This window comes from Sciurus vulgaris, assembly GCF_902686455.1.
Source record: "Sciurus vulgaris genome assembly, chromosome: 2".
Taxonomy (NCBI): domain Eukaryota; kingdom Metazoa; phylum Chordata; class Mammalia; order Rodentia; family Sciuridae; genus Sciurus; species Sciurus vulgaris.
The window spans coordinates 64,780,935-64,794,710 of record NC_136462.1 but is presented as its reverse complement, the minus strand read 5'-3'; the positions used below and the strand labels follow the sequence as shown (position 1 = coordinate 64,794,710).

General features: G+C 33.0%; 1 protein-coding gene across 15 annotated transcripts in view; it reads left to right on the top strand.

The window, feature by feature from the left end:
- Positions 1-13,776, top strand: part of MIPOL1 (mirror-image polydactyly 1) — a 326,832-nt gene that overhangs the window by 70,550 nt on the left and 242,506 nt on the right. For 11 of the 15 annotated variants that reach the window (XR_013760621.1, XM_079120134.1, XM_079120138.1 and 8 more), the window contains one exon: positions 10,693-10,770. The exons of the other annotated variants lie outside the window; for them this stretch is intronic. Coding sequence is in view for 6 of the 11 variants with exons in the window: in XM_079120138.1 (XP_078976264.1) it covers positions 10,752-10,770 (19 nt within the window). In the remaining 5 variants the exon portion in view is untranslated. The remainder of the gene's footprint in view (positions 1-10,692; positions 10,771-13,776) is intronic. 15 annotated transcript variants of the gene reach the window in all.

The window sequence follows — 13,776 nt, the reverse complement described above, 5'->3', positions numbered from 1 at the left end:
TGTGTGCTTTTTTTTCTGTCATTTTTTTCCTCATTGTTTTGAATATTCTGTGTTCATTTCTTTCTCTTTTTCATTTTTTTTAATCTCAGAGGTTAGATAGCTTACTGTATTGATAATGAGTGATTCTTCTCATTTGCTTTTCTAGTCTTTCAGTGAGATTTATTCTTTGCTGTGCTCTCATGATTATGTTTATCTTTTTTCCTCTTTTAGACATAGGATTTCTCTAAGTATCTTTTGTAACTTTGGTTTAGTAGTCATGAATTCCCTTTGTTTATGCCTGTGTTCTAAGGTCTTATCTTTGCTAGGTATAATAATACTAATCTAGGTTGGCAGTTATTTTCTTTAAGGACTTGAAATACATCATTTTATGCTCTCCTGGCCTTTAAAGTTTCTGCTAAGAAATCTGCTGTTATTCTTTAAGTATGATTTGGCACCTCTCTCTTGCAGCTTTTAATAATCTTTCTTTGTTCTGTTCTTTGTAGTTTAACTATAATATTTTGTGGAGAGTTCTTTTACTGGACATGCCTATTTTGAGTTCCAAATGCTTCCTGAACCTGAATGTCTTTGTCTTTCCCAGATTTCTCAGTATTCTCAACTATTTCATTGAATAAATTTTCTATGCATTCAGTCTATAACTCTTCTCCCTTTTCTACTCTGATTATTCACAGAATAATTCACAGGTCTTTCAATGATGTCACAGAATGTTCTTGTTCTTTCTATTCATTTGTTTTTTCTTCTTCTTTTTCCTTGCTCCTCCTCCTTCTCCTCCTCATTCTTATTCTCCTCCTTCTTTGCATATTTACTATGTGAATGTAAAGCTTTGTCTTTAAGCTCATATTCTTCTCTTTGATCTAATTTATTGATTGACCTTTCAATTGAATTTTTCATCTGACTTACTGAGTTTTTTATTTCTAGGTTTTCTATTTTTTTTTCAAAATTTCTTTTTATTGTTCATTTATGTCAAACAATGTCTTCCTTAATTTTATTTGTATCCTGTTTATTTGTATCCTCTTGGAATTCATTGAGTTTTTTTTTTTTTTAATCATTCTTTGAAGTTATTTGGCATTTCACCCACTTTCATATCTTTGGAATCACTTACTAAAGAGTTATGAACTTTAAGGTGTCACATTGCTTTGTTTTCTTCACATTCTGTTCCTGCATTGAGGTGTACATATCTTTTGGGATGGATGACTCTTCACTTTTATGTGAGACCCCTCTTAGTAAGCAGACCTTTCTTGATGATCTGCTGTGAGATATCAATTAGTTGTGTCGTGTTGAGTATAATTTCAAGTGGACTTAATTGTATAATGTCCCCCATCACTTCTTTGTTTGTGATTAGTGTGTTTTAAGACAGCCCGTATTATGTTGGAATCTGAGGGACCCACTTTCTCTGTAGGTTTCACAACAGTTGGAACCCTGTGGTAATTGTGACAGGTATGGTGTAGACAGCATGGTAAAGGGGTGTCTCCTCTGTATTTATCCCTCCTGTCTCTTGTCAGCACCAAGTGTTCTGAGAGGGTATGGAAGTATCTGATGCTGAGATCCCTTGTAGGTATGTGTCTATAACAATTGTTATTTCTCTCTGCTGTTTCTGTGGGGGTGAGGGTCTAGGAGTGGAACTTCTGGTTCCTCTCCCCAGACGTGCCTACTTGGGACCTACTTGTTGGCTGGGGTCTTTTATCTTCTTGACTCTTTAAGTTAAAGTATTCACCAAGACTTCAGTGAAACTAGGTCATAGCTGGAGTAAGGTCCAATTTATTTCAGTTGGGCTAAGAATATAATAGCTCAGCAACAAAATAGCACACTATGCCCAAGGTGCCAAGCACAGTTCCCAGCAACACACAGAAAGAATACAAACTACAGTAATAGTGACATAAAAACAAACCAGATAAATAAAGTATGAACCAAATAAAAATAACAGCCACAGTAGCAATAACAACAGAAAAGGGCAAAAATAATATAGAATAAACCAATACAGAAATTAAAGGAAGAACAAAGAACAGAAGAAAAGTTTTAAGAAAAAGAAAAAATTTAAAAGAAAAGAGAAAGGTAAAGCAAGAGAAAAGAAAAGGGAAGCAAAAAGACAAGAGAGGAAAAAATTAAATTTAAAAAATATAAATAAAATGAAAAATAATCAGGAATAATAGAATAAATGGAGGAAACAAAGTGAGTGAAAAATTTCTTCTAACCAAGTTACTTGACTATGCTTGCTTGGGGATTTTCAGTAGTTGAAACGTGATAGGTAGGGAGTTGGGTTGGGGTAGGTGGTCACAGCTTTGGATTATTGTGACTCCCCTCAGCTGACACCAAATAAGTTGGGGCAGAAAGCAGGATGTTTCTCTCTGGACAGGTAGGAGAATGTTGATGGTAGCAGGCTCTTCTCTCTAGAGGTTTTTAGTGTGTGTACCCAGCATGGGGGATGTCAGAGTCACAGCAAGCCCTCCTTGTAGACTCAGTTTGGATGGATTATCAACTGTTCCATGCAATATAGACTCACTCCAGAGGTTTTCAGTCTGTACCTCAAGTGGCCTGGCCCTGTTGGGACCACTGTACATCCTTGTCACTGAGAGTGTATATGCCCCCTTCGTGTGGGACATATATTCAGCCCAGAGATTTCTAGTCTGTGCACCCAGGTAGTGGCAAAAATCCAAACTGTAGCATATCCCAGATTTGCCTCTGAGTGCAGGGGTGGAGGTGGAGCAGCAGATAATCAAACCACAGAGTTTTGTGCTGGAGTGGGGATTACCAGGTGGCTTCTACTACAATTGGCAGAATCACTGACTGCTACAACCTCCACTTAATGCCATGACAGCAGTGTTCACTGGTGTATGAACCTTTTCTGGTTTCAGATACTCTCCCAAGCCATGACTGCCTCATGTGTTCATCTTCCATCCAGTCAGTGCAGCAGGGACACTGAATTGTGATTGTTCCAGGTTTTCTGATCCCCAGAGCAGCTTAGTCCCTAGCAGTAAGACCCTTAAGAAGATCACTCTTCCTCACTATAGCACTCTGTATACTGAACAATGTAAGGAATTTCTTCTCAAAAACTACCTTGTTGTGCAAAAGGAGTCACTTTTAGACCAAATCCCTGACCTAGATTTAAGGCTTGTAAGAACAGTGGATTTCTCCTGCACTTAGGACTGCCAGACTACCAGGGTTGTTTGTACTTTCTAGCTTTCCTTATACTGTTGTGTTGGGTTCCCCGCCTCCAGTCTGGGAGCTGGGGTTGAAGTTGCAAATTGCTTTGAACTTTTTCCGTGAGTTCCTTTTCTGATTTGCCAGTCTGTTTAGGTTTTCCATCACCTCTTTGTTGGTTCTCAAGAGTTTTTCCTCTCTCTTCTCAGAATATAGTTTTTCCTTTGTTGCCCTGACTTTTGTCTCCTGCAGGGTCCTGCAAAGGGTACTTCTGTTCCACCATCTTGGCTCCATTCCTAGGATCATATTGCACAGTTTTCATTAATGAAAACATTTATTAAGAATTATTCAAGTAATTACTTGAGCTTTGTGGTTTCTCAGAAAAATGAATGGTAATGGTTTTGACTTTTTTTATATTGGACCAGAAATTTGAGCAATAGACCTAACACTTATTTCACTATTTTGAAATACTTGGTTTCTAGTAACTGTATTCTACAACCTAGAAGCTCTCTTTACTATTAAAGTTTTTAAAATAAAGTATACAATTTACATGCAACATTGCTCATTGGGAGTAATTCAGCATGATAATCTTGTTAAATTGCATAGCTAAAGATTGTATTAATTATGAAATTGTTACCACATGTTCAAAACTTAAAGTGTAACTGTTGTTATTAGAGTAAACTTACTCTCATATATGTGCCTGTATTTGTTAATATTAGTATTAGTATTAGTATTTATTGTTAAACTGTAGAAATCATAGAAAAATTTAAGTGGATTTTTTTCAATTAAATGTGTTAGCATAAGGATATATAATGAATTAAACATATTATATGATTATTTTTTCTTTGTTTTAGAAAGACATTTCTGGTAGCCATTGTTTTGTTTGATTTCAAGTGGCTGCTATTAATGTTGTAATTATAGATTGATTTAACTTGCTTTAGTACGTTTTTTATCTTTGATTTGCCAAGAACTTCAGTTGATTGTGTGGAAATGTAAGCCTTTGTGTGCAGGAGTATGTCATTGCATCAGAACTTGGCACCATATGAATCTTAAGAAAACAAGCTGTTTGTTCCCTGCAGAAACTATGCTATGAGCTGACTTTGTTTTATATTGTGTTCTGTGCTAGATTAAGTGATTTGGTTTAGTTTGGTTTAAGGCAAAACGTCTCAGGATATTTTATAAAATCCTGGTATGTTATTAGCTCTCTGAAAATAATACTAGTTTTAAGATTTTGCTTTTTGTTTGTTTGTTTTAAACTAGTATGCCACACCATATTAATTCTCAACTGCCATTTGGAACTCTCATTGAAGACTGTTGTAATATTCAAAATAGTATATTGTTTTGCCTCCAATTTTTTTAAATGTTTAAAAAATTTTAAAACATATTTGAAACACTAGATATTTATTTTCTCTTGATGTTCTTTAATGATTGCATTAGTGTTACTGAGAGAAAAAAATATTAATAGGAGATACACACACACACACACACACACACACACACACACACTTATAAGGAATTGATTCATGCATTTATGGAGGCTAACAAGTCCCAAGATCTGCAGTCAGCAAGAAGGTGACCCTGGAGAGTGAGTTTACTTCCATTCCAGATCAGAAGGTCTGAGACTCAGGAATGCTAATGATGTAATTTCTACTGAAGAGTAACAGAATTGAGCCCCCAAATAGCAGATATTTCAGAATCCTAGTGCTGGAAAGAAGTAATATCTCATCCCACTGCAGTCAGACAGGAGAAATTTCTATTCATGGTAGGGAGGGATCAGTCTACTGATCCACTGATCTACTTATCCAGATACATCCTCACAACACTCCTAGAATAATGCTTGACCAAATAGCAGAGAACCCTGTGATGCACTCAAGTTGACACACAAAATTATCTGTCACAATGACTTTCAATGATGGTAAATAGGTGGGTTGGTTTTTCGCTTTTTGTTTTTTTGGTAATGATTTCTTAATCACTAAAGGGTATACCAAAGAGGAATTATCTGTGACAGAGATATAATATTCATAATATAGAATAATTTATTTTCATCATAATTTTTTTAAATTGTCAACTCCTGAACTCAGACTATTATAAATGGTTCCTAACTGAACTAAGAAATGTGGTTCCAAGAAACATTTGCTTAATTCTCAGAAACCCTTTCATACATCTTAAACTTTTCGCTTCAAAAAAAAAATCTTGCTATGTATATTAGTTTATTTAGAGACCTTTCACTCGAACCAAACAGGTGAGCAAATAACCAAAAGAAAGTATAATTATAAAAGGTTATAAGGAAAAATACATTTTCCAATTTCAAGAGAGTCATAAAGATCACTTCCTTTCTATTCATTTGGGATCTCTGTCATTATATGATGTCCTCAAGTTTTCCCATTAAACTACTAGGTAATTTATAAATATTTTATTATTCAAAGAAATGTAATACAGGCACATGATAAAAAGAAAGTTATGCATACAGATTTAAAATAAATGTTCCTTATATTCTCAGTTTGTCCACCTCAACTCTAGGAATAGTTTCCTATGTATCCATCTAGAAAAAAAATTAATAGACCTATTAAATCATATGTATCAAGTATAATTATAACATTATTTTCTGGTTTTATTTATCCATGTTTTATAGGAAATTTATTCATCTTTTCCATCTTACTCATCTTTTTATGGTTCATTCAATGTAGCTATTTTAAAAATATTTATTTAAAAAATTATCTATACATAGCATGTGTGTCTCTTACATTTATGGTATAAGCCATTTGGGTTTACTATATGTTTGAACCACTTTTTATTTGATGAGTTCTTTATTGGATATTTTATGTTAGCGCTATTTTCCATCTACCATCTCTTCCTCTACCTGTCCATCCACACATTTGCCAAATTTATGCTGAGTACTTCTTTTGTACCACACATTTTTCTGGGGATACAAAGAGAAGAAAATCAAGGATCCTGTTTACATGAAACTTTCATGTACAAAGTTGCCTGAGATACATTGAAAACAAAGAGAGATAAAACCTAAACAAATCAATTTTGTAAAGGCAATTTTGTAGCATATGCAGTGCAATGAGAAGAGTTTCTACTTTAGATAGGATGACCATCCAAAACTTTGTTGAAGACTTTTGAGCAAGGTCTGAATGATGAGAAAAATTAGTTCAGAGATCTAGGGACAATTCTAAGCAGAGACTAGCAAGTGTAATAGCCTGAGGCAAGAATAAGCTTGGTGTGTTAGAGGAACAGAAAGAAGTTCAGAATAACAGAGCATAAGTGAATATTTGCTCTTAAAAATAATATTCCAAAAATTTTTGCTTCAATGAATCTTTGTATATAAAAATATTTTAAAAAATATTTCTGTAAATGTTTTTAGTTTTGGAACTGTGGAGTCAAATAGTATATGCATATTCAGTTTTGATATCTATGATACAGGGCTTCTTTCATCCCATGTTCTTTCTCCCTCAACCTTCTCTTGCTTTTCCAGCTTTGAGGAAATTCATTTGCCTGAACCTGGCAGGGGTGGGCACATTATGTGAAAGGAAATCTTTTTGGGAAAGAATGTGCCAAGGGCTGTAAATGCTTGAGAGACTTTTATATATTAGGAAGAAAATCCATCAGTAGAATATAAGTTTATATCATATATGTTGTGTTAAGTAACATTTGACTGTCTGAAAGATAGTGCTCTCCTTTGACCATTTAATAAAACGATTTAAACTCAGAAATAATCAACCTTTCTCAACCTAGAAAATGTAAATTTCAAGTTTTTCTAGTTATAGTTAGATGCAGTGCAGTATTATAAGTGATTCCTAGTTTGATACTTGGATGCAAATCACACAAATTTGTGATTAAGTTAAGGGAATGTAAAGAAAAAAAAAATACCATCAGCCAAAACCATCCAAAACTCTTTGTTAAAGTGTGACTTTCATGCAGTATGACTTTTAAAATAGTTTTCTAAATCCTGGATGCTGGTACTTTGGGGAATAAATCCCAGTTTTAAATGCTTCTCTATGAAAAGGCATTATTTAATTTTAAAGGACAAATTACTTACGATTTCTTAAACAAATTAGAAATGTTAGATTGGTCACAGAACAAATTTTGTTTCATGAGGAATTTTAATGCCCAGTAAACAAGGAATGTCAGGTCACATTTGAAACCATAGAGCTGTTTTTTAAAATTTTTTCAATCTACATTGTTTTGATGGGTGAATTTAGGAAACTGTCAGATATATTGAGCTTGTCATGTGCCAAGAGAGAGAAGGAAATAACCAATTTGCTTAATTTATTTTTCTTCTCTTGTACATAAAAATATTTACTATCTTTGAGGATTTAAAAATAACTTAAAGGAATGATGTTAGGAATCTGTGATGGAGAGTATTTTGATTTAACAGATGCTACTCTGATATGTAATGTTAGTTATATTAGAGTTTTTTTTTTAAACATAGGTAATCTTCTCCAGTACAACTTATAAACAAATTTTAGTTGGAAATAGATTTTATTTTGCTTTTTGAATCTGGTATAGATTAGTAATAATAAAGCAATTACATTTGATCTATAATGATAAAGCAGCCCAGTTTCTCTCACAAAGTCAACTAGTTTTAATGTGAATATATTCTTTTTTACTGAAAATTAAGTTCTTGATATCAAATCTTTATAAGGATGGGAATTAGTATATTATTAGCCCTAATCCGTTGTCCTTAAAAGGATAGAAGTGTAAAATATGTTGCATGTTTACCGAAATATATTCCTATTATAATATGTAGATATGAGTTTTAATTGTTTGGATCATTAAAACATCTAATTTTTGCCTAAGAATATGCAAATGTGCCATTAAATCTGTTTTTTAAGATTTTTCCAGTTTAATGTCTGAATCCAAATTCATAAAGAGTTGGAAAAATGAGATGTCTGAGCTATAGGATTCACAGGGATTTCATATGAAGCCTATTTAATCAGGATAACACGGTTATTAATATTCATAATGTCAGCTGGAACACAAATGACAGACTATGGGGCCTAAAAATTTTACTTGGTGAATTTATTAAAAGTAGCTTAAAAAATTAATGGAATTTAAGTAAAGTTGGTGAATATGAAAATCTTGTGTTAGCAGAAAAAAATCTCTATTAGAACTTTCTTTAAGATCATTTTACATTGATGTCTTTTGACAGATTTCATTGGTACTTAAAGAAGGAAGATGCATGAATGGTCATTTAAGAGGATTTAAACACATTGGCACATTAATTTTTACATGAATAATAAGTACTTTCCAAAAGCAATTAACTTACAGTGTACAAGATATGAATTGAAAAATAAGACTCTGACATCAAGGGCAAAGCAAATGTGCTGTACATTTTAAACTTAGTGACAGGACTTTTTAATATTTTGATTTATTTTATTTTTATAATTTGCACAGGATATGACTTAGAATATGGTTATATTAATACATTTGAAAGCAAATTAGAAGGGCATTAATTTAATGCTCTCTTCCTCCCAGTATTGGTATAGTGTTAAGCATTATCTTCTCCAAATCATTTGCATTTATTGAAGAAGTAAACATTTGTTGTGCTAATTGCAGTATTTTATTAGAGAACATGTTCAATGCTTTAGAAAGGCAAAGGAATGATGCTGATTAGGTTTAGTGGTACAAATACATGTTTCAACACAGACTTATTGATTATAGCATTACTTAAAGGTATAATAAACTTCTGAAAGTTCAGTGTGAAAAGTTAAGGACCATGTGACTAGTAGACAAGTAAATTTGCCCTGAATTTTAGCCTAAGAAAGTAAAAAGTTGGGGATGCTTTGAGACCAGCATGAATTTTATGTTGGACAGAGCTTATTACTTTTTACATTTTAAAATATGCTTATTATGCAAGTTATACCAGTATTTAATCTTTTTGTTTTTATTACTGGAGTTCATTCAGAATAACTAATTTTATAGAGTATTCTGTGAAATCAATATTTTCTTTACATCTTTAATGCAAATTTTATTGCTAGTGAAAACATAGCTAGTTATTATGAGTAGAAGTCTAATTAGGCCTTGCTATTGAGAGATCATAGGTGTTCACTGGCCATCCAGATGGGTACTAGAAGGTTCATTTGCACTCTGTTTAGAGGTTGTCTAGTATGTTTTAAAACTCAGAACTTTATTGGAAAAAGCATTAACTTAATGTACGTCTATAAATTATCATAGATTTGTACTATATAGAATGAAATCCAATCAATATAGTAGTTATTATTATTTGTTCTAGCTGCTTTTTAGAAGGCTTCATTGAATTTTTGGTTTTGACCCCAATGTATTCAACTATATGACCAGGAGAGGGCAGCATTTTACTATGTCAAGCTCATAAAAGAATTTGCCCTGCTTAGACTGTCAATGTTTCTTGTAATTACTCCCAGTATATTTGTTGCTTGCTTATGAATTAACTTGCATTTATGGAACTAAATCATTCCAATCATTTAATTACACCTGAGGAGCTGAACTATAATTGCTTGCTTCCAACTAGGATCTGATATGGCTTGAGCAGTATTAATTTGGTGTTTACTTTTCTGAGTGCTAAAAGCATTAAAATGATTGTGCAATGGGATTACATTTTACTAATTGCTGGCATTCATTAGCTGGGTAAATGATGAGGAAGAGTGACTGTATATTGCAGAGGGATAAAATTATGGTTTTAAATAGTATATTACTAAGCACATTAAAGCCTGTAAGACATGTTTTAAAATACTCCAGAGGTTATTAAAGACTGTATTTTCTACATGTCTTGCTATATGAATCTCTTATTAAAATACTGCAATTATTATTAACCTTTTTGGGCAATATGTAGGGAAATGGCTTCATTGACTAGAACATATTTCTTTGATATTAATAACTTCCTATATTTTCAACTAATCCAAAAGTAAATGAGGAACTTAGAAAAAGATTGCCAACTCCAGATCAACATATTTAGAGAAAATTGGAAAAGGAGAAGCTTACTACAGCTTTATTTGAGGACTTTTTAAAGAACGCAGAGTTCTAGCTGTGAGGCAAATCTAATTTTATTCACTTTAAAGCAAGCCAAAAACAAAACAAGAAATGTACATAGCTTTTACTGTGTTTACTATGAAAACAAGTGCAACAGAGAGATACCAATACTTTTACAGGTTAATGATTTGATTTGTTTTATTTAAAAATTACAATAACAATATTAAATTGCTTTTACAAGTGTTTAATATTTTATATGAATATATGCATACCAAACTCAGATTAATAAATTTGAAATTTTTGGTGCAAGAAATTATAGTTGGAGAAGATTTAAGTTAAATAAATTTAAATGTTCTGTAATCAAAGCAGCAAAAAGGTCTAAAAACATAACTTGAACTATTATTTATGAAAATATAACTGTGAAGAATAAAACTTTTTTCTGAGAAAAAGACTTTATTTCAGCTGTTGAAATAGAGTTAATTTTCCTGTTGTAAATGTTTTAAAGAACCATTTATCCTGTTAATTCTGTAGTAAACAAAGGTAAGGTTTAGGTGTGTTCTTATATATTGTTTTAAGTTTATTTATCTAGAGTTGGCTTTATTTTAGCTTCAGTCTTGGAGTGAGAATCAGAGACATTGCCAAAGCAAACAAGAACAGAAGTACAAATGGAGGACTGGTCAAAAGGTAAGGACTTTTAAGGTATTAATACCAAGCCCCAGGTGTTGTGGCAGTTCAAAGCACTGAATGAAGTGTGTTTGTTCTAACCAATATGTTAGAAGCAGGCATGCACACATACAAACATATGTGCATTGCACATGTGTACACACTGTGTGCACATGCACACACACACACACACACACAAAGCATACCCACACAAAGAGAGTCATATATTACAAAAGAGACCCAAAGCCCAGAAAAACATATATACACATGCACACAAATAAAGAGATAAACATAAAAAAGATATTGAGAGGAAGAGGGAAAACGATGCACAGGGAAATAAAAACAAACATACAAAAAGAGAAGACAGTGACAGAGAGAGAGAGAGAGAGAGAGAGAGAGAGAGACGGTTACAGAGGCACACTCAGAGAAAAAGACACAGGAGGGGATGTAATTAAAGAGGAAGACACAGAGAGACCCAAACATGTATGGAGGCACATAGAAAGAAACAGAAACAGAGAGACTCAAAGAAAACATGATACCAGAATAACAGACATGTGAGAAGACAGATATACAGTGAGAGGGAGAGAGAAAAAATAAGACACACAGAACTAGAAGCACAGGCATACACACAGATAAACATAGAAAAGAGACTCTCAGGCAAAAACATGCATAGTGGAAGACTGAACACAAATACCGCACCCCCCACCCCCCCCATACACACAGAGAAACAGACTGCGACACATAGATTAGGAGACATATGTAGAAACAGTCACATCTTGAGACATACCCAGAGGTACTTCAAGAGGGAAAGGGTCAGACGGAGCAAGTGAGATCTGCAGAGACATGAAATATGTAGAGATGTACAGATGGAGACAAAGATTCTTTGAGACAGAGACAAAGAGAGACACAGCTTCAAAGAGACAGACAGAAGCAGATACAGTTATACATGGACCCAGGAACACAGCCTAAGAGACAGAACAATCATAGACAGAAACAGTTTGAAAGTCATTCCAAACTCATATTCTGAGAGCCTCCAATAGACAGATGAGTGGTAGTACATACAAGCAGCATCTGTATGGAACAGGGAAAAAGAGGATTTAAAATGTGTTATCGTAAAATGTTGAAAATTTGGAACCTTTGGAAAATGAATCATTTGAACATAATACATATAGTTGAAAACTTAAACCTTTATGTACGTCTTTTTCATTCCTTCTCAATTTTATAATTTAAAATATAGGATTCTTACTAAAGTACTGTACAGTCTTCCCCTTTTTTGTCCCCTCCTCCCCATAGGGCTCTTTTCCTCACCATATATTCAGGAACATTATTCCTTGTTCTGGAAGTTTAAAGGCTCTTTGGGGTATTGCTTTATAGTCATTATGTCGAATTGGTTGATTGCTTATTTTTTCCTGAGGTATCAAGATATTATGCTTTCTAAGTACTTTTTTTCCGAATTCTGCATTTGTTTTTGTTTTCCATATAAAAACTTATATGAACACATATATAATTTGTATAAACCATGTTGCTGTTAATGCTACTACTAGGTAATTTATTTTCTTACTTGGGCCTCTGGGCTGTTGGTTATGAATTTAACATCCAGATGACTTATTGAATTGTGAGTAAAGTAGTTGTACATAATATCCGAGTAAGGTGATTAAAGGTTCTTAATGCAAGTTAGTAATTTTTTAGTGTGACACTTAATTTTGACCGACTCTCTTTATATATGTGACACTTAATTTTGACTGTCTCTCTTTATATTCAAGTTTGTGATAAGAATACACTGGTGTATGTTTGGAAACCAATTTTTATTTGTTTTAGATATTTTTCTTCTTCTTTTTTTTTTTTTTTTTCTTGCCAGTACTGGGAATCAAACCCAGGGCCTCATGCATGCAAGCCCCCTACCACTGAGCAGCATCCCTAGCTCAGTATTTTTATTTTTTTATGCAAGTAGGCAAGCAACAAAAAGCAGGAGCTCAAAAAGCATTCTCCTCAATTTATGTACAAGATACGAAAAAGTAAGCAAATTGTGATGCACCTGTTGTTTATCATCCTATTCACAGGTCATATTGCTATGAAAATCATATTGTTCAAATTAGAGACCAAAAGGGCATTTAAGGAGCCAAACGAATTAATTTTTAATGTATCAAAAGAGCTGAAAGACAAGGAGGAATTACGTCTCATAATTGTAAAATAATCAAAAAAGATGTCAAGGAAGGAGGTGCTGAAGTTCTGGGATACTTATGGAAATAAAGGTTTTAGAGTTGAAGACATAGGTACCTATGTAGTTTGCAGGAGGCACAGACCCCAGCAGATGTGACTAAAACATTATTAAGAGAATTTACATTTTTATAGGCATTTTTACATTGGAAATAGAAATATTCTTTTTTAGTAGAGGATATTAATAAATATTAAAATCATACAGGTAAATAATATTTTTTGAGTATTTCCATAACCGGTTATGTTTCAACAGTAGATTCTCACATTGTCACCTCCTTGATACCAGGGTTTGTGGGATTTATTTAAAGCACAGATTGCTTCTTAGTTCTGTCTTACACTTAGATTTATTGCCCACTTTAACAATTAATTTTAATATTATTTTACTATAGTTTAAGAAATTGAGCTAAACTTGCATTACACAGATGTACCTTTGCTTTGTCTTAAATTTCATTATAAGGAGGGCTTAAGTAACCATTCTTTTAGTGGCTTTACTGTGAAAAACATTATTGAAATATTTTAATTGCAAACAGTTGATAAGATAGATAATGTAACAGATACAACCATTTATGTTTTTATTTGATTCAATTATAGACATCTTGGAAAATGAGCCAAGGTTGTTAGATAGAATTGGTGAAGACATTTACAAAATGTGTCCAACTTTCTTTAAAGAACTTGAAAACAACACTGACTCAATGTATTTTTTCAGTCAATAGAAACAATAGAAGTGTGAATAAATTTGTGTTGCCACATGGGTGTTGCTACCAATAATGTTTTGCCATTTTGTGAAAACTTTGTTTCAGCTTTCTCTTT